The sequence below is a fragment of the Babesia bigemina genome (genome assembly GCF_000981445.1).
Source record: "Babesia bigemina genome assembly Bbig001, chromosome : III".
NCBI classification, from domain to species: domain Eukaryota; phylum Apicomplexa; class Aconoidasida; order Piroplasmida; family Babesiidae; genus Babesia; species Babesia bigemina.
In genome coordinates, this window is record NC_027218.1 from 1,974,679 (window position 1) to 1,997,259 (window position 22,581).

Sequence of the window (22,581 nt, forward strand, 5' to 3'; positions counted from 1 at the left end):
GTGCCGCTGTTAGGTGACAGTGTCCGCCTAACTGTTTCTGGCGGATGAGTAGCCTGGTCGGGCACCCAGCCGGCACTGGGTCTGCGGCAGAGCGCCCGCCCGTCGGAGGTGACCATCACTCGTGCTCAAAAACGGCAGCGTACACGTCGTCGTAGCAGTCCACGTAGATAACCTCGAGCTTGCTGGTGACGCTCTCTTCAAGGTCCAGAACGTCCGGCTCGTTGGTCTTCGGCAAAACCACGGTCGTCACGCCCTCGCGGATGGCGGCGATCAGCTTTTCCTTGATGCCGCCGACGCGCAGCACCTTGCCCGAAAGCGTGAGCTCCCCGGTCATGGCGAGGTGGGGCCGTATGCGCTTCTTGGCGGCGGCGGAGATGAGGGCAGACGCCATGGTGATGCCGCCGCTGGGGCCATCCTTCGGAGTGGCACCCTCCGGCACGTGGATGTGGATATGCGCCTCGTCCAAGAAGAGGTTGCGCGGCTGGTGCTTGCGTATGAACGTCTTACAGAAGGTGAGCGCGATCTGCGAGCTTTCCGTCATGACGTTCCCCAGGTGCCCCGTCACCTTCAGCGTGCCGTGGAATGACCCGAAGCTGGACTCCTCACTTGGCTCTTCAGCAGTTGCAGTTTCGGCGGCGATCTCGGACGCCGGTTTGCGATTGGGCTCCACGATGTTGCCGCGCTTGTCGACCATTTGGCCGCGGGCCTCCACGTACATGGTGGCGCCGCCGGCGTTGGTCCACGCTAATCCCATGACCACGCCGTAGGGCAGCGGGTAGGGATGGAGCGCGTCCCTGGTGTATATCGGCACGCCCAAGTACGACTGCAACTTGTCCTCTTCGATCACCAACTTGTCTACGCCCGAAAGCACGGAGCACATGGTTGCATCCACAGCGCCAGCTTCGGCGGACTGGTCGCCGCGCTCGCTGGAGGCAGCTGTGGACGCACCTTCGTCGGCGTTAGTAACCGCAATGGCGCCGGAATCCTTCGCATCATCACGGTCACTCAGCACAATTGGGGGTTCCTCCCCGCTGTTCACAGCGGCTGGCTCCAGTTTGTCGGCGTTGTCCATGACAATGTTAAGCGCAACCTTCCGGTAGATTTTCTCGATACAGCGCAGCAGGCTGCGCACGCCAGCTTCGCGGGAGTAGTGCTGGATCACCGCCTGTATGGTGGAATCCGGCATCTCAATGACGTCGGGTTGGAGCCCGGTGGACTTGAGGGTCTGCGGGATCAGGTAGTTCTTGGCGATTTGCAGCTTCTCCTCAGGCAGGTAGCCGGGGATGTTGATGATCTCCATGCGGTCGATCAGCGGCCCCGGGATGGTGTCAACTGCGTTGGCGGTGCAGATGAAGAGCACGTGCGACAGGTCCACCGGAATGTCCAGGTAGTAGTCGCGGAAGTTCTCGTTCTGCGACGGGTCGAGGACCTCCAGCAGCGCCGAAGCGGGGTCGCCCCTGGCGTCCCTGCCCAGCTTGTCGATCTCGTCGAGCACTATCAGCGGGTTCATGGAGCCCGTGTACTTCAGGGCCTGGACGAACTTGCCGGGCAGCGCGCCGACGTAGGTGCGCCTGTGGCCTCGGAGCTCGGCCACATCGAAAAGCCCGCCGAGCGAAAACCTATACAGCTTCCTGCCCAGCAGCTCGGCCACCGAGGTGGCGATGGATGTCTTACCCACTCCCGGGGGACCAGCCAGGCAGATGATCTTGCCGTTGGCTGTGCCCTTCAGTATCGACGTCGCCATGTACTCCATCAGCCGGGTTTTCACGTCCTTCAGGCCGAAGTGGTGCTTGTCCAGCACCTGCCGTGCGTTACGTATGTCGCGCGAATCCTTCGTGAACTTGCCCCAGGGCATGCCCAGCAGCCACTCGAGGTGGGACCTGCATACGCCAAACTCGGCGCTCGACGTCTCAAGCTGCTTCAGCCTGCTGATGCCGCTCTTGTAGCTCTCCGAGGCCTCCTTGCTCATGAACTTCTCAACCTTGGCGTACTCGGTTTCGAACGCCTCGATCAGCGTGTTTTTGTCGTCGCTTTCCAGGCCCAGCTCCTTGCGAATCATCTTCATCTGCTCCGTGAGGATGTACTTGCGCTGCTCGCGCGACATCTTCTCCTCGATCTGCGTCTTCACCTCGGCCTGCACCTTCGCGAACTCGAGGTCGTTCTTCGCGACCTCGAGCACCATGGCCAGCCTCTTGTCGATATTGACCTCGGCCAGGATGGCCTGCAGCTGGTCGCGTTTCGCCATCGAGATGCCCGCGATGAGGTCCGCGATTCGCGACGGGTTGTCCAGGTTGTATATGCGGATGATGTGGTCGAAGTGCTCCTTGTAGAAGTTGGAGGTCTTGATGAGCTCCTTGACCGTGGCGATGATTTCCAGATGCAGCGCCTTGGTCACGCGGGAGTCCTCGAAGTTCTTGAGGTCGTCCTCAACGTACTCGATGGATACCCTGAAAAGCGGGTACGACTCCGACGGCTCGGCGTGTATGCCGGTCATCTTGATGCGGCGGTGCGGCATCAGTATGACCTGGCCGCCCTGGTGCGATAGGTGGGGTGTGATCGTTATCACCTGTAGCAGCGTGCCGTGCACGTGCATCTCTTCGTACGACTGCACCGCTCCAGCGTCGTCCCTCAGCATCGGCATCGCGACATTTTGGAAGTCGCGCGTATGCTGGGTCTTCGTCAGGAACCCACCGACGTAGTCGTTGCCGGTGTTCTGCTTTATGTTGGAGAGGCACTGCAGCACCGCCTGGTCTTGTATCTGCAGCACCTGGTAGAATCCAGGGAAGGCGGGCTTCTGGAACATGGCGAGTGCGGGCAGTGCGTGCAGGCGACTGGTGGAGTGGAAGTGCAATATGGGCAGCCTAAACTGAACAGGGGCATTCCCATCGTACTCAGGCGCCTCTATTTTCTCGCTCTCCTTGTCGCCGCTGTTGGCTACCACAGTAACCTCTTCTTCCGCGGTTTGGGGGTCGATAACGGCAGCGGCGCCATCGTGATCGCCTGGGACCGACTCGACCACCGTAATGAGTTGTTTATCCACGGCGTCACCGTCAGTGGTTTCCTCAACAGGTACCGAAGTATGGGAACCTTCAGCCTTCGGGTGTTCCTCGTGTCCAGTTCCGTCGGCTGGATGGGCCTCGGTGGCAGCGGCCTCACCGCCACTGGATGCCGCTTCCTCGGTCTTTATTGGTATGGGCAAGCGCCTTATCTTGCCACCCGAGGCATTTCGCCCTATTCGCTGCTTTGCCGCATTCTGGCCACGTATGACCTGGAACACTATATTCGGCGGTCCATTAAATATGGTTCCAACAACCCTGGGAGGCTGGTCGACGTCCTCCGGCTTGCCATCCTCGCCGCCGTTGCTGCCAGGGTCGGAATCCTTTTCGCCACTTCCGCCACCTCGTTTCTTCGAGGAGAAGTGGCGCGCATTGCGTGCGTCGAAGACGCTTGACAAAGCTCCTTCCCTACGGCTTGAGCCGGAGTGAAGTAAACTACCCCTCACGTTACAGTTCCAGCAGATCGCGGCGGATTCCGCAGTGAATCCGCGTCTTGCATTGCCGCTTATGAGTGCCGAAACCTCCTGCTGGCAGCGAGCAACGCCGTGCCGTACGGCGGCGCCTTGGCAGCGCTGCATCAACCACATTGCTCCGCCAGCTTACGTTGTCCAATGCAGCCAACCGAAATTGACAATAATACACAAATTTCCATGCGTGCCAACGGCACTGGGCACGGCGTTAAGGGCCTTTTAGCCTGCGCAGCGCCGTAGGTTCATGGAAGGCTGCTGCGCGTTAGCAAGTTTAAAGCATCGCAAAAGGCTGCGCTGTTGTTATACACAACGCAACCCGTTCGCTAAGTGACGGTGTTGGCTCGACCGGTCGATTCAGCGGAGCGCATGGGGAGCGCTGCACATTGAGGGTGTAGCCTCATCAAAGTCGGCACTAACCGTCACTACGGTACTGGAAGGCACGGACTTTCTTAACCAAACATGCATAAGGCCACTATGTGATCACTAGTGCGATATATTATCCCCTGTTTCGCGCAAACGCACGACTGTCGCTGCGCCACTGCGGCAGCCGCAGTACGCATTAACGGTCGCCGAAGATTTCGACGGCTCACGGTTTGCCTATATCGTTGATACGCCTCTCGATGTCGTAACACTGGCGCTCCAGGTTGACGATGCTTGCCTCGTGGAAGGACAGCACCTTGGCGACTGTGTACAGCGGCTCCGGCTGGCAGGCGATGGCGGTGTTTTCGGCCTCCTTGTTGGCGTGAGACAGCTGCTCGCTGAGCTCTTGCAGCTGCCTTGTCATGCTCTGCACGGTGTTGTAGTTGGCGCTGCGATTCCGGACGTTTTCCAACTGCGACTGCAGCGACCGTTCCATGGCGTCGAGGATGTTGATGGAGGCGGTCTGCTCCTCCTCCATCTGCTTGATGGCCGATTCCATGTTCTCGTGCTTTTCGATCAGGCCTTTGTACTCGTTCAACAGCTTGTTTAGCTTGCTCGATTGGAGCACCAGGTTGCGGTCGATGCCAGCAACCTTGTCGGCGAACTCCTTGAAGGAAACGATTTTCTTCGACAGCCTGCTTTCCCAGCTGTCTAGCAGTTCCATGACATTATGCTGCTCTGTGACGCTGAAATCCAGCTCGAACTTCTCTTTGTCCTTCTCATCTTCCTTCGGGGCGGCACTTGTGCCGGCAGGCGTGGTCGCACTAGTTGTGGTCGACGCACCGAACGTAAATTTAGGCGGCTCAGTTGTAGCCGGCTTGCTGGTGGATTCCGCAGTGCCCGATTTACTGTCTGCCTGAGAGCCCTTGGTGGTGGCAGCGGAGCCGAAAAGGCCACCGGTGGTGGAGGGGGTCGTCGCATTTGCCGTGCCACTCGCGGTGCTTGTGCCAAAGAGGTTGGTGCTGGAAGTTGTTCCCGTAGTTGTGCTTCCAGACGCGGGCGTAGTGGAGCTCGTGGTTGTTCCAGCAGTTCCAGACGCCGTAGTGGTAGTCGTCGTATCCGTTGTTTTCCCGAAGATAGTGGTGGTGCTGGTTGTAGACGGCGTAGCCTGTGTGGAGCTTGTGGTAGTACTGCCGAACAAGGTAGGCGCAGTGGATTCCACACTCTTAGATGCGCCAGAGTCCCCTGTAGTAGTAGTTGAAGTGGACGCACCGAAGGTGGTGGTTGTGCCAGGTGTTGTAGAGGATCCTGAAGTACCGAACAAAGATGGCGTGCTGGTTGTTGCGGGTGTTGTTGTGGATCCCGAGTTACCGAAAAGCGATGATGATGTTCCGGTTGTTGACGGGGTCGTGGAAGTTCCCGAACTGCCGAAAATGGTAGACGTGCCTGTCGTTGCTGGTGCGGTGGACGTTCCTGTATTACCAAAGAGGGTCGACGTGCCAGTTGTTCCTTGGGTTGTAGAGGATCCGGAATTACCGAAGAGAGACGATGATCCGGTAGTGCCGAACAAGGATGGCGTTGCGCTCGTGCCGGACGCAGCGGTGCCGGGTTTTCCCGATGGAGTTGCTGACGAGGTAGAAGACGGTGCGAATACGTTGGTTGTAGACGAGCTCGGAGTTGTCGTACTGCCAGTTGTTCCAGAGGAGCCAAATAACGATGTACCCGTGGTTGTCGAGCCGCTGCCCTGTGGCGCAAAAACGTTGGTCGTGGTGGTCGATCCCGATGCCGGTTGAGTGGAGCCGAATAAACTAGTCGCTGGAGCAGTGGTTGCAGCTGGCGCTGTCACGCCGGAACCCGATGCCGTAGAGTTACTTGCGGCGCCAAATATAGGCGTGGTCGTGGTAGTAGTAGTGGTAGTGGCAGGCTGCGCTGCTCCAAATAGGCTTGTGCCAGTCGTAGAACCGGTGTTGGTGGAGCCGAAAATAGTTGTGCCTGTTGTCGGGGCTGTGCTCGAGTTCCCGAAAAGGTTCGACCCGGTGGTGTTGCCGCTTCCGAAGATGTTGGTGGTAGCGCCACCAGTGGTTGTGCCTGCAGTAGCCGGTGCCGTCGTCGAGGTGTTGCCGAAGAGGCTGCCACCCGTGTTGGTTGTGGACCCGAAGATGTTGGTGCTGGGAGGCGTTGTACTACCGGCGCTGTTCGCTCCAAATATGTTGGTGTTGGTAGGAGTCGTTACGGCGGTGTTGGTACCGAAAATATTGCTGTTAGTAGGCGTTGTTCCGGCGGTGTTGGTGCCGAAGATATTGGTGCTTGGCCCCGTATTTCCGGTAGTGTTGGCGCCAAACAGGTTACCACTGGCATTTGAAGCGCTGCCGAAGATGTTGGCACCGGTTGTGCCTGCCGCAGCTCCAGTGTTTCCAAACAGGCTACCCGTGCCCGTGGTGCTACCGAAGATGTTTGTACCCGGCGTGCCGGTGGTATTGGTACTACCAAATAATGCTGTGCCCTGCGTACCGGTAGTGTTTGTCGTGTTGGTACCGCCGAACAATCCTGTTCCAGGGGTGCCGGTGGTGTTGGTAGTTCCCATGTTACCAAATAGCCCCGTACCCGTTGTGCCCGCCGCACCGGTGGTACCGGTGCTACCAAACAATCCCGTACCCGTAGTTCCCGTGGTGTTGGTGGTAGTTGTATTACCGAAGAGCCCTGTACCCGTGGTATTGGTCGTGTTTGCAGCACCGGTGTTACCGAATAATCCCGTGCCCGGTGTACCAGTGGTACCGGCGGGGTTGGTGTTACCGAAGACGTTGGACGAACCAAAGATGTTCTTGTTGTCGTTCTGCATTTTTATATAGTCCTCGGGGCTACCTTTCTGCACACAACATCCGGATTCTTTCGAAAAAACACTCAGTAATGCTCTGGTGTCTGGTTGCAGCTATTGAATCCGGTTCTGCAATATCATGCTTGGTCTAGACGCCAAGTATCGTTGTTGGCCGGTGATTACCGTTTGTATAAAACAGCCGCTGGCTTGGTCCCGGTTTCCCGCAATTCTAAAATCTCCGACGTTGTTTCGGCGACGCGGGCGTTAACACACTGACCCTTGACAACACATAGCCCAGTTACAGCGCCATGTAAACACTGCCTCACTTCCCGTAGACCGTGGAGTGCTCCAGCCAAGTTCCGATCGCGGTTTCTGCCGCCGATACAGTGCCACCACCCACGTCTGGAGGCGGTTAGGCACGGTTGCACGTACGCCAACCCGAAGAGTTATCCCTTTGGGCACTATACTCTGAGCTCGCAAATAAGCGGATTGAAGTTGACGGTGGTTGGTTAGTCCGCCACAGGGTCCTAAGCATCTCCCCATCACTCCCGTAAGTGAGGGCACCGCGCCGAGGCTCGAGCGTCCGAGTCAGCACATTTACACCGCTTGGTCAGTGTGTTGTTGTTGCTCATTGGAGTGGCGCAGCTTGGAGCTGCTTAAAGTTTTGGTTGCCTTCCAGCGCGGGCATAGCCAGTGGAGGAAGACCGCGATTCCGCCGCTGCGTGTACAGCCGCCTAGGAAGAGCGTACCCTGCCGCAGCGGCCAGCAGACATAGCGCCGTGCGATTTAGGACGTGCCGGCTGTCGTGTAGGCTGGCTTCGGCAGAAGGGGTCGGCGTGTTAACACCCGGGCGCGATGGACTTGACTCGGGAGCCGAACAAGGTTGAGGTGGACGAAGAGTTCAAGAACGCCAAATGTCTGAACCTCTGTGAGCTCCACCTCATCTTGGGTGACCAGCTGCGTCTGCAGCACAAACGCAACGAGGCCGCCAAGCAGTAAGTTCGGGCGTTTTGGTCTTCCTCACTGCTGCAGGCTCATCAAGACATCTCACGATTACGCAAGTCGTTTCGCCATCCTGAAGTTCAGGAGTGCCATTGTCGACATTCGAACGTGGGTTTCAGTGCTTATCTATCTTGCAGTAGTGGTATTTCTGCTTAGTTCCAAATATTGCTGCACGACCGGTGTCAGTTCCGTACGTGCTCACGTAAAGTTGTGTGCAAATTATACGTGGTAGTCCATATCGCCGCCAAATTGCTGTCATTTAGACACATTGTTCATATATTTGCAGGACTATTGAGAGGGACGGGTCGCTGCACGAATTCGAGATGGCCAGTTTGGTGAACCTGTTGCCGAAGTCGGTGGACGAGGCAAAATCGCTGATCCCCTCTCTGAGCCGCATACCGGACGAGCGGATCGACGAAATTCTGGAGTTGCTCGAGAGTTACCGCGTGCAGTCTTGATCGTTCTAGGCAGCATTGGTCGGTGTGCTGTCTCGCTGCAGATTTCAGGTGCCGTGGATTCTATTCCACCGTGAATGAACCGCTTTGACATGCAACTTGTCATTCGCAGCAACATAACATACTGGGGCACAGTGTGTCCATTTTAAATAAGCCTTAATTACATCGCAACCGTTTTTGTGCCAATGGCACTGCCATTCGGCAGGCGTTATAATGGTGAACCGCTGTTTGCAGTTTATGTGGCTGGCATGTGATGTCGCGCCTGCCATCTGTTGCCCTTGCTGCCGTCGGTCACAGGGCACTGGATTGGATGGGTGGGAAGGGCTGCACGTTGCTGAAGACGATCATGAGTCGCTCCCACGAGACGTAGCCCTTAACCAGACCCCGACGGATCAGGTTCACGCAGATGCAGAGCATCTCCTGATCGGTCATGTGAGGCAGTTGCCAGCGCACGATTGCCGTCAGCAGCTCGACGGAGAGCATGTTGGGCTTGGTCTCGGGTACGTTGGTGTTCCACCAGCTCTTGGCGTTCTTGATGAGCGTGCGATATGCGATGTACTTGAGCTGTTCCACACAGAGGATAGTACCCTGCACGGTGAAGACATCGGAGAACCGGCGGACGGTGTCAGTGAAGAGCTTGACGTCCCCCAGTTTGATGGCGCGGACGATGTCGCTGTAGTGGGTGAGCTCGTACTTCTCGAGTAGCTTCTCCGACGGCAGCTTACCCAGCCCTACGCGGACCACGATAATGCACTCGAGGATATGCCTGACGAGAGATGTTGGTGATCGTTGCCGGATTAGGCACATACCTGCGCATTTTTATCGATTCTTGCAGCGTATTGGAGAACGCCCAAACCAGGTGCTCCTCAGCCTGTTGGTGTTGACGGTGGTATTAAGACTGGGTTACCTCAACGTATTCCCCCTTCTGCATGTGAAGCTTGCCGAGGTAGTAGCGATAGTTGATGAGTGGACCCCGGAGTGCCCTCGAGTAGTTGATGGCGCTGCGAGCATTCTTATTGGCGCTGTTTGGCGGGAACTTACTGCGATTCGATGGTCTTCAGGAACCCCGCGGCCATCTGCATGTTGCCCAGCTGCAGTGTGAATGAGCATTGTCGGTGGCTCTGTCGTCTACCTGAATGCACCCCTTAATTGACTGCCCGAGGAGGATGATGTAGGCTGGGTGTCGTGTGTCGTCACCCCTGACGCGACCCATCTTGCTGCGCACGTTGCTGAGGACCTGCTTCATGTACTTGTCCTTGTCGCTGTCCTCGGCGTTGTCGAACTCGCCATTGTCCTCTGACGATCGGTCGGCCTGCAGAGCGTGAGTTCGGCGTTAAAAGTTGGGAGACCCACCATGAGTCCGATCTTGCTTATGAGGTTGCATATGGAATGCAGCGCAGGCACCAGCCAGTTGTAGTCCACCGTTGTAAGGCCCAAGTACAGGTCCATCCAGATGCTAGAAGCGCATTAATACGCCGTATTTGCAACTAACTCTAGAAGTTTGGACGATCTTTTCAGTATCTCATCCCATGGCGCCAGCCCGTTGGAGATGAGGATGGCCACCTTGATGTAGTGGGAAAGGAACAGACGCATCTCGGCGCCATACACCGAGTCGAACTTGCCAAAAGACTTTTGGCAAACCTGCTCTATCTTCGCCTGCAGTACATTGTGTGTTGTTGCGGTCGGTACATATGGTCATACCTCGTCAAATCCCCGGGCGCCCTTGAGCCGGAGCTTATCGCACTTGCTTCGTATTAGAATCGCAAGCGCCCTGCCGTCGCGGTTGTCGACGGCTCTGACGAACTCCGTCGCCCATGATTGGACTTGGGTGTGAAGTGTCGCCGGCATCGCGATACCTGGCCGTGCCCTATCAGCTCCTGAATATCGCCTTTTGCTGACACCTCTAGTCTATCGGCTGGCACGCCAGAAGATATCACTGGCGAGTTGGATGGCTCATCCGAAGAAGGCTCTGCAAACGCCGGGGTGTAGCAGCGTCGACGTTACGTGTTAGAAGTTTCCTCTGGAAAACGGGCTACGGAAGGCTAATGAAGGCGCCGCTTTATCGGCAGCCCAGCAATATTAATATAGCATTTTGCGAATGTACCCTGGTGTGTGTTAGGTGCGCCTTCCAAGCATCACAATTCTCTGGGCTAGTGGTCAGCGCGCGCCTCGCAACCACTCCCCGTTGATACTCTGCCGGTAATCGCAGAATTTTCCACAATTTTGTCTAGTTGGTAGGCACGCTACATGTAGTGGTAACGGAGAAAGTGAATTATACCGGCTCCTTACGACGTCATGACAGCGGAGTCGAAGGGTGTCTTGCTATTCCAGCTTGCCCCAAACTTTCCCTTCTATTCACAGGTTAGCAGCGACTAGTTTTGTCATCATGTGTAAAGTGATTGTGGATGTTAGAAAGTCGTTCGTTCAGATTCTTATAATCTCGTAGGTCATATGCTCTCGCCACGTACGAGACGACGGTTCAGACAAGTTTGGAGATGTGCCAGAAGGGAGGGCAATTTTCTTGCGGTCTTTGGACCCGTGTCTACGCCGTGAAAACATATCAAGAGGCTTGGAGAGCTTCGGAACTGTGGAAGTGAGAGTGCTGCCAAAAGCATCGCATTCCGACCCTGGCAGGTCGGAACATTCAGGCATGTTTCATGCCATTCTAGACGACGAAAAAGCCGCCAGTAAGCTGATGGCGGATTCTCGTCGTATTGATGGTGCTGTAATCAACGCCAAATCGCATAAATCCAGAGATGGTCCGACCTTTCTCTCAGCAGCACTCCAGCGCCGCCGCGGCCAGTATCGGGGAATGGACATTTTGCAGAAGAACGCTGACGAGCGACTAGTTACCTACGACGTGGAAGAATATGTCGCTGGCCGATTGGAGCGCGAAGTGACTGTTGATGACGAGGGATTCACCCTGGTCACACAAGGGCCGGAAGCCGTAAAGGCGGGTGCATCACGGCGTCCGGCGAAACGCTCTAAGAAAATATCTACCACAACTGTCGAGTTTTATCGTTATCCAAACAAGGAAAAAATGATGTACGTTGCGGCTGGCGATATAGCTGAGGCAGCAGATAACGTTTCATAACGTAGTTGCGAGCGAACCTGCGGTCAGGGTTGGGGTGCCTTATAAACTCAAAATCAATCTCGTCTAAACTTTTACTTGATATACATCATACTGATGTGCATGTTTGTCTGGAAAAGGGCCAAATGATCTAATCCCTTGTGAGCAAATACTACGGCAGGGAGCAGTAGAGCTTGCAATATGCTGCTTTAATGTCAGTGACCAATACATAACCATCCGCTGCAGGCGAGCATGAGATTAGACAACAAAGTTTGTTAGTATCTCATTACAAAGGTGTTTACGGCTTAGTAAGAGTTTTGTTTCTTCGTGACACGTGCCTGATGTATGCATAATACGTGCGCTTAGAGCACATAATGGTTGATGTTTGCTTGATTAGGATTCTAAAATTCAAAGTGAAATGAGGTTATTGTAGCGAGGTTGGGAAATGTTGAATATTCTTGCACTGCTTATTTAGAATCCCAAAGTAGAGACCTATAACCACTAAATGCAGCAAAACAATGAATGGAACGTCAAGCCGCATTATCTATAGGTTTGCTGTTAGGTGAAATGTGAGTGACTGTAGTGTAACACAACATCATCGTGCTTATAAGTGCGATATCTTGCTGGGCATGCCGGCGCGGGCGGCGACGAGTAGTAATTGGGCAACGATGCTGTGCGACGCGGGCGCCCTGAGATGTAGCGAATGTGGAGCGCGTCGAGGCGTACGAAGAGAACGTAGACGAGGGAGTGTGACCAGCAATAAAAATGGTAGCCTAAACTTATGCCATGATAGCGAATGTTGGTATATCCAATGTTTTAGAATCAAATATGACATAGCTAAGTGGATGAATAAGGCTGTGGGAGTCCACTGTAGGGGTTGCTTGGGGATGTTAGAAAAATACGAGTAAATTTCTTTTAAGGTATTTTCGGAATCCCGTAGAACGATGAAAAAAATTAATCCGAATATTACAAAAGTTACGCCAGCGGCGATTTATGTAGCGATAATTTTACTTTGACAACATGAACATTCACAAGACCATCTTTGACAACCCGTATAAGACTTAGTACAGCAATCGCCACTATGTTTAGAGCACGTTCACATCGTAATCTCATCCTGGTCCTATTGCAATAAATCTGTGCAGCGATTAAAGACGTAACTCAACCTGGAACAGTACTGCCGCCTAGCCGTACACGCCGAGCGCTCCAAGAAAGCCCGGAGAGCTTCAGTGCGACCTACACCCAAAGACGCTATACTGCGCATGTAGCGCACAACATGTTTACAAGAATGTTAGACGCATGTGGCACGATATAGTAGATGTGAACGTATGCTTAACTGTAGTCAGAATTACGCAGTTCTAAGTCCACCTTGTACAGGCAACTCCAGTGTCACCGCAATCGCCATTTACCAAGCTGTAGACGAGTTGGCATATGCTTAGGCGAGTTGCGATTCGTCAATACAATTTTGGATACTAGCACAATTTCCGTTATGTGGTCTGTAATTACGCACAATCGTGGTTTATACGTCAAACTATTCCAAGGCTTCTCGTGGATTATTACGCCTCCACACATCGTGAAGCCCACGTCCGCAATGCTAACATATCATTGGTTGCTTCAACTGATTAAGTTATCTCATCTTATAGTGTGCTATGTGGCTACGTGCCTTGGGCCGGTTTTCGTGTTTGCGGGGCTAACGCCTCACGCTGAAGCCGCTTGCGGGATCCACGCCGGTCCATTGCCGGACGTCACTGGTGCCATCCATGCGGGCATCCATCCAGGTTGGGCACGAGGGTCTTCTACGGAGCCGTAGTCTTCTCTGGGTATCATATCGCTCATCACTATTTTACGTGTTTCGTGGATCACTACCCGTTGCACGTGGATTCCGTTATGCTTTGCGCATTATACGTTGGATTACCGGATTCCGGATAGTTCGTTATTGCTGGGTACTGTCTTACTGAGTCGGTCCACGGAGAAACGACATTTTTGCCTCGCTCTACATCTCCACGTACAATAGCCCCGCTGCCCCATTGTGATACAGCACTACTGAAATGCATTAGGCGGGTATTAACAACTGAGTCTTGATCTAAGAGGCAAAATGCGAAATTGGCTGAGTGCACCCAACATCCGTGCACAATGGGGTTACACTGGCGTAGCCAGGATATTACCGATGTTAAACTTAGTTATGCTGAGTTACCTCCACGTGTGATTATTATATATCATATGAGAGACCATTTAGTTTAGTGGAATTACCAAATTGACATCGGATGTGACTTGGCTACTGTGGGACTATGTGGACTTCGTTGCCCATGGTTATTTATTGGATGGAAGGCTTGGAGATTTTCGGAACATATTGGAGAACACGTCTGTTTCCAATGCCACAATCCCGACGTTGAAACATATGGCGAATATTAAGAGAGAACAAGCAACGCCTATCAACACCCCTGGCAACATGTATTTGAATGTACAACTGGAGCATAACTTGATTGTATACTTACCGCCCTGTTGACTAACGTCACACGACTTACACTCGAAACTCATTGTCTTAGAAGCTGTTTCGAAAATGCACCCTGCAGAGCGATAAACAACTTACCTCACTACTATATCACTCTGTGAAGTAAATACATAGAATGACGATACCCATAAATTTACTATACCATCCTTATTGTGCTGGGGCAAAAATATCTGCGATCTCGCAAATCTGACGCACCATTAATATCCACTCCCAGCATGCATTATGATGGTACTTCCATAACAAGTGAAGACGGGACGGCACTTCAATGTACATCATCCCAGACCACTGTAGCAACCCCACCTATAATCTGCTTCGTTCCAAGATATAGATGCGCAGCGGAGCCCCTAGTTGAGCTGCGGCACGATTTTACCATTGTAGTGATTACTACAATGTTGCCACTATAAGCGTCATCTAATTCACATTCCACTCACCAACCCACCTGATGGCCCGTCACGTCAGATGGTGCATCATTCATCAGGTGACATCCTGGACTACCATCTGTTCAGTTCCACTTTGCTCACGACATGAGGTCAACAACTCCAATTAATTAATTAGAGCGATCCCATGTCAGCACATTTGCGTAAACTAAATGCTTGCCGGTTAGGTGAGGATATACTCAAGCAGAGGGATTGGCGGTGCGTGAGGCGCAGGTTTTGCATCCGTTCTCAAACTCCTTATTGCAAGCACCATCTTCTTATTTACGATGCATAAGCCACAAGCCGTCAATCATGAAAATGATGACGAGGAAGATGAGGGCGACGGCGGCGATGATGATGTAAGGGATGGGTGTTACGGTCACCTCGCTGCTTATGTTATTGGTCATCAACGTAATCATTACTGTCTATAACATTAGATGTCAGCTGGCAGTTGGGTGATCAGTGGGATTTGGATTACAATGTTTGCGCTAACAAATTGTCGAGATCAGCTGTAGAACGCGATGCAGAAGGGTATCTTGCGGACGAGGAAATCGCGGATGTTGCGGCCTACCGGGAAGCGGAAGATGCACAGGTCGAGCAGGATGATGGCGACGATGATGGCAACGATGACGGCGGCGATGGCTTGGGGGTCAGGGGGGGAAAGTGTGGAGGCTTCTTCAGTATGTTCGCCGATTGAAGGCTGTGCCTCAGAGAAATCGGACAACTGCGCTTGACTGACGGACTCGGAGTGAAGACTGGAGGGAGCAGCGGGAAGTGGTTGAATGACGGAATCAGGGGCTTTGCAGGTGGCATCATTCTCTTGACATTTCTGTCGACAACAGTTACATTGACACTTGTAAATGTCTGTACAGGGTTTATTTCCGGCACCACATCCTTTGTAATGGCAGTACTTGTTACGCACACATATTAGGTTATTTCCGTAACATCCATCGCAACTTCCGCGAGTCGTACATTTATCACAGCACCACGGACAGCAATAGCACCAATGAAACGCTTTACATCCAGTATTACATATACACTAGTAATAACTCATCTTCCCCTTCCCTTCCCAGTCCCCTCAACCTGCGAACATATCAATAACCTAGCAACGCACTCACCAACTGCAACACTACCACTGCCGCTCCCACTCCACTCAGCCTGCAAACTATCAATCACTCAAGCAGCACTCACCAACTGCAACACTACCACTGCCGCTCCCACTCCCCTCAACCTGCAAGCATATCAATCACTTAAGCAGCACTCACCAACTGCACTCATGAACACGCACCTCGGCAAGGACACTGACCATCCCCCATCGGCGCCACGGTAGCAGCAAGATGATGACCACCCAGTGCACCGCCACTCACATCACAACTATGCAGCTATCACAACTGAAGTACAACCAAGCTAAAGCATGTTGATACCATCCAGGCCGTGGCATGCAGGTTAACCAGTGCCAGATGGGCAGCCAACTGCATCCATCACAGACCGTATAAAGTTGCTGCCGCCGCTTATGAATATCATCACATTTGTGACATGAGTGCCTATGTGAGGCACATTTATTGGTTAATACGTTCCTCATGTTCGCCGTTACGATCCATGCAACGCAGCCACGCTGTCCACTGTCCATCACATAAAAGACGCAGCAGCTTCCATTGCCTAAAGACTCACATTGCCTACACTACAACTACTAGCTCGGCAACAACATAGCAACTCACCTACTATGGCCATCGCCAATTGCCTGCGTTGATGATCAATCACCCAGTTTTACAGCACTGGCCACGTGAGATGCCGTAGACATCTCTCACAGGTAACTCACAACTCAGCTTACCTGATTCAGTTGTCTCTCAATTGGGCTACATGTGCATAGTTGTGCCTGGAAGCAGTCACGCTTTTCTCTCACCACGGTGCCATAGATGCTGCCGTAATACAACTAACCACTAGTGCTGTAGTGCGATCCATCACAAGGCAAGTAATGACTAGATGAATGAGGTAATGATTATTAAAGAGCAAGTTGACCAATAGGGTCCTCGTCGAAGTAGTCGACGTCCTTGTAAAGTGATAACATCTTCCGTCCTTTAGTGAGTAAGGCCTTGACGTCGATGTGGTGGGAAGCCTTAGTGCGAATAAGGTGTGATCGGATGTGGAGCACGTCCAGGCGGTACAGCATCGTGTTGGCGAGGACCAGCAATGCTGTGGACCACAGTGCGACGAGGGTGAAGATGAATGGCTCCCGGATGTTGTAGAGGAAATTGTCCATGGCAGTCATGAGTGATGCGATAGGCCCACCGTTGACAATTTCCTTCAGCTTGGAGATGACGTCTGCACATTTGAGTGGTGACTGCAATCCCATCTCCGGCGGCGTGATCCCGTGAGTGTAGAGGAGGGGAAGGGCAGTGGAACACAAGTAAAGCGATGAACACTTGATACTAACGTGCTTCTTGAGATCATAATGTAGTTTTTCGAGTGACTCCCGCAGACTGTCCGGCAGGTACACCGTCCAGCTGAGGTAGGTGTGGGCGAAGCTCTGGGAGTACAGGGCGTAGGCCCGGTAGGTGATTGGCGAGCAATGCTGGGGGCAGTTGGCAGTGGCACTGCTGCATCCAACCAGTGTGGACAGCGTACGGGGATGCTCGTTGTTGTGGTTAGAGTTGTGTTTGGATATGAGAGCCTCGGTACCCCGGATGCCTTTGACGGCGTGGAGGGAAGAGTTCTTGAGACGGTCCCAGTCGGGGCAGTCGGGGTGTGGATTGCAGAGTGAGGTGCCAAGCTTGGACAACTTACTCTGATCGAAATCGTGCAACTCGATACCGAAATGATGGAAGAACGACACCAACTCCCCGGTTGTGCGCGGCGTCCGCCTGGTGAGGCAGTTGAGGTAGGAGCACAAGGTCAGCAAGGGGTCATCGCCGCCGCAGCTGGGAGTGAGGATGGAGGAAATGGCACTGCCTTGTTGCGATGACTTAGGCAAGTCATTCGCCTGAAATCCCATCCTGACCCTGCTCTTGTGGCACAGGTTGCACGGGTCGAAGGGGTGAGTGTCGAAGTCGGAGTCCCAGCCGTCAGTCAGGAACGCCTGGAGGGGGGACTTGGAAGCAGTGATGTCACTGCCATACCCACAATCTTGCCACCCGCCACTTAGTTTGTCCCGACTACATTGCGACTTGAGGAACTGCAACTGGTGGCAGCAGGCGTAGACGTAGTCCCGCAGCTGGCAGAGGAGGGCGCAGCAATCAGGCTCATCGGATGACTTAGGCTGCACAGTTCTTGTTGCAACACTAGCTCTCCAGTTAGGTGCGATAGCGGTGAGCACGGAACCTGCAAACATGGCGGTAAGCTGGAGTATGTCGAAGACATCTGTGGGTCGGACGTAAGAACCGTTGACGGAAAGTGCAAGCTGTGAAGGGTCGTCATGTAAGCCACCAAATGCCCTTTTAATACATTGTTTCAGGGTATCGTGATGCTTTGGGTTCCGAAGCCCTGCGAGCCAAGTGAGCATATCCCGGACAGTGCGCGGGGCCTGCGATGGGAACAGCTCTGTCTCGGGGATGTCGGGGGAGTCTCCAGTTTTGGTCTGATTCATCCACGGGGCAATGCACATTTTAAGGTCGGGTCGACTGATAATATCTGGACTGAAATCTTCGGGTGGTGGCAAGGGTTGTTCTGGCCCCGGAGGCGGTATATTGAATGAGATTGCTGGAAATGGTGGATCTACGAAGTCAGTTGGCGTCTCATTTGTAATATGGGTTGAGTCATCATCGAAATCCAAATCGAAGTCGAGATCGTCGTCTGGCAATGTATGTTTGGCGACTTGAATGTCGAAATGCGGTAGTTCATATAAAATTGGTGAGGGACGTCTCGGGGCATGCTCCGTAATGACTTGTGGGATACCCATGCTCTTAATCGCCTCAATTGCGTCTGAGTTCTTTTTGGCAACTTCATCCCTATGGCGTTTTTCTTCCTTGTCTAGGCTTTCTTTTCGGCGCTGAACATAATCATTCCAATCATCACCTGCCGATTTACGTTGCAACTTGCCGATATCATCTTCTTGTAAGTGGCGTTTATCAACCATAGGTGTACCATCCGCAACTGTAAAGGCTTGGTACTTATAGGATTCGGGTTGTGATGGCGTAACTATCTTACCAGACACAAGCCCTTCTGCAGCCGTACTCTGATCTTGAACATGATGTAGAAATTTTTGTAATTCCACATCACGTGCGTCTTTAAATTTTTGCTCTGTTTCCAAGTTAAGTGCAAGTTGCAATTGTTTTTCAGTAAGGATATCATGAAGTGCATCATCACTTTTGCGTTTACGTTCACTGTCATTCTGATCTTTGTACGGATCCGGAATTACACCGCCATCAACGGAATACATTGACAAAAAGTCGTCCTGATGGTTATTAATGACATATGGATATTGATAGATAGGCTGAGATCCATCTAAATCTACGGATGGAGCGCTTTGTATTTTCTTCAATTCCTCTTCTTGTGCTATACGGTGATCGTCCAACTTTTTTTGCAACGCCTCTGCGGCCGCCCTCTTTCTCTCCTGTTGCACTATAGCATAATCATCGGACTGCTTTAGTAATTTTCCCGCTTCTTGTCGTTTTCTCCATTCTTTATCTTCCGTTTTAATCTTCTCGGCATCTTTATTCCATCGGTCTTGTACGTCACGCAACGCCTGATCATGCTTTGCTCGCACTTTTACAGCCACGCGTTTTTTACCCAATTCTCCATTTCTGCGCATTTCCTGTTGTACACGTTTCAAAGACTTGTCCGGTATTGATTCACCGTCGAAGTCTAGAGAAGGAACATCCCTTATGCCCATGACACCCTTCCTGGGTCTACCATCTGCTGGAACGTAGTATGGCTTCGCATGACGATTACGTCCATCGGTAGGATGCTGGAAAGATCCTTGAGTAGTGTGGTTGGGGTGATTGACACTGGTCGAGACAGTTTTGTACTGCGTAGTCGTATGGTTATTAGCGGCGGTAGTTATATAGCTTGGCAATGTTTTCGACTGGATTGCATTCCATACCTCATCGGGATTACTGACCTTGAAATCAGGGCGACGTGTTAACGTAACACTTGGATGGCAGTATGTTTCAGTACCTTTACGCTCCGATCTCATATGAGAAGGGCACTGTGCCTGAGTTTGAGAATTTGAACTCCCACCCCCTCCAGCTCCGCCACCCGCGCCAGTACCCGGGCCAGCGGATGTCGTAGTAGTAGCGACAGTGGAATTCTGCGATGTAGTTGGACCACTTTGTTGAGTGGCGCCTGAAGTGGACCCCGTACCACTCGTGCCCGAACCACCACCGGGAGCAGGGACACCAGGTGACGGGGAGCCTGCAGATTGAACATTTGGAGTCTGTGGATGGGCAGTAGGTGGAGATCCAGCAGGCTGTTGAGTTTTAAGACCACCGCCCTGCGTATCCTTACCCCGCCCATTACCACCCGGTTGAACAGCTCCAGGAAGACCCTGACCACTACCGGTGCTAGGGACACCATCCGGAGCAGGGACAACAGATGACTGAGGGCGTGAACTTGTATCACTGGGAGTCTGAGGTTTCGGAGCTGGAGAGGCGGCAGCCTTTTGACCCGCATCACCACCGCCTTTTGTACTCCCGCCCCCGCTACCCGGCTTACCAGGGGAGCCAGCGGCTGCAGGAGCACCGGGGGGAGAGACTGCAGGTGGAAGCGCTGGTTGGGGTGGAGATGGAGACTGTTGCTTTTGAACAGTATCTTTAGGTGGAGAAGATTTTGTAGTCCCTGTACCAGGAGGCCCTGGAGCTCCTGTACCACCGGGATGCGGAGATGAAGGTGTGCCGACTGATGAAGTTCCAGGTTTCGCTCCACTTTGACTAGTATTTTGATCTGTACTTCCTCCAGCATTCTTAGCTTGGGGCTTCGCAGCCTCCGTTTTAGTCGCCTCGGTTTTAGTGGCAGTCGGCTTCGCAGCCTCGGCTTTGGTGACCACAGGTTTGACGGCCTCGGTTCCAGGCGAAGCTGGAACTTTCTTCTCCGGCACAACTTCCTTGGGAGCCTCGGGGACCTTAACATGGGAGGGCTGTGGTTTAGGGGAGGACGGCGCTGTGCATGACTTGTTGTATGTTCCTTCCAAGATTTCCTTGAGCGTTCGCAACGTCTCATCCAGCTGGACGAACTTTTGGAATATAGGATCCCATTTATTTAAATTGGATGATTTGGCCCACACTCTCGGTTTACTCCCGTCGAAAATGAACCCATTGGGGTATAGTTTATCCTTGGCATATGATTGCAGCTCAGCCGTCGATCTGATTGACGGAGGTATCATTTTACCTAATTCGCCTGCGGCTTTTGACAAGTTCGCTTTGCACCACTCGGCGGCCTTTGTAACAAATTTAACAGGCTCTTTAGGTTTAAACGCTATACCGGTAGCAGAAAATCCTGCGGCCGTCAGTTGATCGATGTGTTCTTTCAGAAGTTGACAATGATCTTTTAAATCTGTCCAACATATTGTATTAGTTCCAATGGCTTTTTCCACAGACGATTTGTACTTATTGCCGTCAGGGTCACCAATCACCAACTCGCAAAATACGGGCAGAAGAAAGACGGCGTTCCCGGTATTCACAGCGTCCAACGATTTTCCTAATGTCGTCAATATAACATTTCGAAAATGATCATGCACCGGATTTCCTCTAGCACCGTATTTATTTAAAATTGTTTTTAAATCCTCTACTAGTGTGCCACCCTTTACATTACCAAGTTCCATGGCATCAAACCCTCCACGAATAATGTTATTCCCAGTAGTCAAAAACTCCTGAAAATCTCTGGACTTAGGAGACTGTAAAGCCCAATCCCCACCGCCAACATCACGAAACGTAGCATCAACGTGATACTGTATGAAAGAAAGCGCAGCAAGGAACTTAGGGGTGCACTCTAAAAGTGCGTCCAGAATCTGATTTGCATCCCTTGGTGTTACTTTATAAGTGCCCCGTCTCGAAACTTGCTGAGATGACAATTTCTTATGTAGACTGGCGACATTTTTTACGAAATTAACATATCGATTTTGTAATTGCTTCTTGAATTGTGAGTTAGATCCATAATACGGTCTCAATTTCGTCATAAACGCGTTTACAACATTGTTCTTTTGACCTTGACCGCCGTTCAACCATTCCAAGAACTCAAAGCACTCCTTAAGAGTGTCTAACGTGACTCCATGCCCCGACATCCTCTGAACTTTCAATCATCAATATCAGCTTAACAAACTCTACGGTAAGCGTTCGTATGGTGTCAACCAGCAAACCCTAAAGGGATAAGATCGCTAAGGTGACGCCCATTCCAAAACACCCTATCCAAGCCGCTAAGTGCGCTAGGTGACAAGGGTACAATGAAGCAATCTGAATGACAGAGGTATGTCACGGCACAAAAGCCAAGCGCGACAAGCGTGGACCGGCAGCCACTTGTCCACTCCGCCTTCGTAGACAACATGAAAGACTGAAACGGTACCACCATCCCACCTACCTGAGAAGGGAAGGCGGCATGTCTATGTATTTGGCAAGATTGTATCGTGACTGGCATTAACGTCTGGAGCACATGGTAAAGCACAGCATAATACATGAGGGTTCCGGGTGACATATAGAATGCCTATCCTCACCCCGCATTGACGCCGCCAAGCCGTCTCCTCCAGGCACTAGGGGAGCACCGAAGCATCCGCCACCAAATACGTCACCGAGATATCACAACGGCGCGTTTCTCACCACATAAACGCCACACCCAGCCAGTCGTAGTTAGACTGATGAGCCTACCCCACATTCATGCCTACATTATGTTTTCGATGTTGTAAATTCAACCATGGAGTGATGCATCAGATTAGTTGCCCTTTTAACAGCGCCACGTCTCGAACTCCACACTGTTATATCCTTGAATGCGTCACGCCTTACTCAGCTCCCACCTGTTGTGGGCTTGGAGACATCCACCTACCAACGATTCGCCCTTCGATTAACCACCCAACTCCATTTGTTGGCACATAACCAAATGTAAGATCATTCATTCATATGCTCAATATTAAAGCACAAAACGACGTAGTGTTATCTAAGGTCTAATATCCCAGCCATAATCATATGGATTATCCGATTCAGCAGAGATTTCCTGAACGCCTTTCGCCGACTTCTCTGACTTGCGCTTTTTCCAACATGATTATTGTCGTATTACTGGTTAACATACCAACATGAGCAATCATATGTTTTGTTGTTGCCCATCGCATCAATCTATGGGCTGTTACTGAGTCCGGTATTATCTAGAAGCTTACACTTCGCAATTGCCAATTTGAGTCACGGAATATTAGCAAAGCATATTAGCATCGGTACTTTATATACGACCATCGCATTAAGATGTCTTTGTATGACCTGCCCCCGTGGTCTACCGTGGCTAGACATGGACTGCC

The 22,581-nt window shown here is 52.2% G+C and overlaps 8 protein-coding genes across 8 annotated transcripts; 3 read left to right on the forward strand and 5 right to left on the reverse strand.

Moving 5' to 3' along the window:
* Window positions 1–115: 115 nt before the first annotated feature.
* On the reverse strand, window positions 116–3,643 carry BBBOND_0308080 (ATP-dependent protease La family protein, putative; the record flags this gene model as incomplete). Its single annotated transcript, XM_012913636.1, has 1 exon — window positions 116–3,643. The coding sequence occupies one exon, from the start codon at window positions 3,641–3,643 to the stop codon at window positions 116–118; it is 3,528 nt and encodes a 1,175-aa protein (XP_012769090.1).
* Window positions 3,644–4,112: 469 nt separating this feature from the next.
* On the reverse strand, window positions 4,113–6,725 carry BBBOND_0308090 (hypothetical protein, conserved; the record flags this gene model as incomplete). Its single annotated transcript, XM_012913637.1, has 1 exon — window positions 4,113–6,725. One exon carries the CDS (start codon window positions 6,723–6,725, stop codon window positions 4,113–4,115), a length of 2,613 nt encoding a protein of 870 aa, XP_012769091.1.
* An 831-nt stretch (window positions 6,726–7,556) lies between these two features.
* Window positions 7,557–8,161, forward strand: BBBOND_0308100 (RNA polymerase Rpb4 family protein, putative; the record flags this gene model as incomplete). The annotated part of the gene is made up of 3 exons (XM_012913638.1): window positions 7,557–7,696; window positions 7,734–7,815; window positions 8,000–8,161. The coding sequence occupies 3 exons, from the start codon at window positions 7,557–7,559 to the stop codon at window positions 8,159–8,161; spliced, it is 384 nt and encodes a 127-aa protein (XP_012769092.1).
* Window positions 8,162–8,449: 288 nt separating this feature from the next.
* Window positions 8,450–10,006, reverse strand: BBBOND_0308110 (UNCHARACTERIZED PROTEASOME COMPONENT REGION PCI-CONTAINING, putative; the record flags this gene model as incomplete). The annotated part of the gene is given in 8 exon segments (XM_012913639.1): window positions 8,450–8,924; window positions 8,968–9,023; window positions 9,066–9,170; window positions 9,200–9,286; window positions 9,291–9,470; window positions 9,512–9,614; window positions 9,651–9,814; window positions 9,860–10,006. Coding segments are annotated over 8 exon segments (1,317 nt in total).
* Window positions 10,007–10,808: 802 nt separating this feature from the next.
* Window positions 10,809–11,252, forward strand: BBBOND_0308120 (hypothetical protein; the record flags this gene model as incomplete). Its single annotated transcript, XM_012913640.1, has 1 exon — window positions 10,809–11,252. The coding sequence occupies one exon, from the start codon at window positions 10,809–10,811 to the stop codon at window positions 11,250–11,252; it is 444 nt and encodes a 147-aa protein (XP_012769094.1).
* Window positions 11,253–13,535: 2,283 nt separating this feature from the next.
* BBBOND_0308130 (hypothetical protein) lies at window positions 13,536–14,110 on the reverse strand (the record flags this gene model as incomplete). The annotated part of the gene is made up of 3 exons (XM_012913641.1): window positions 13,536–13,666; window positions 13,721–13,792; window positions 14,038–14,110. The coding sequence occupies 3 exons, from the start codon at window positions 14,108–14,110 to the stop codon at window positions 13,536–13,538; spliced, it is 276 nt and encodes a 91-aa protein (XP_012769095.1).
* A 330-nt stretch (window positions 14,111–14,440) lies between these two features.
* Window positions 14,441–14,850, forward strand: BBBOND_0308140 (hypothetical protein; the record flags this gene model as incomplete). The annotated part of the gene is made up of 2 exons (XM_012913642.1): window positions 14,441–14,512; window positions 14,605–14,850. The coding sequence occupies 2 exons, from the start codon at window positions 14,441–14,443 to the stop codon at window positions 14,848–14,850; spliced, it is 318 nt and encodes a 105-aa protein (XP_012769096.1).
* Window positions 14,851–16,155: 1,305 nt separating this feature from the next.
* On the reverse strand, window positions 16,156–21,366 carry BBBOND_0308150 (hypothetical protein; the record flags this gene model as incomplete). The annotated part of the gene is made up of 1 exon (XM_012913643.1): window positions 16,156–21,366. One exon carries the CDS (start codon window positions 21,364–21,366, stop codon window positions 16,156–16,158), a length of 5,211 nt encoding a protein of 1,736 aa, XP_012769097.1.
* Between the last annotated feature and the right edge of the window lie 1,215 nt (window positions 21,367–22,581).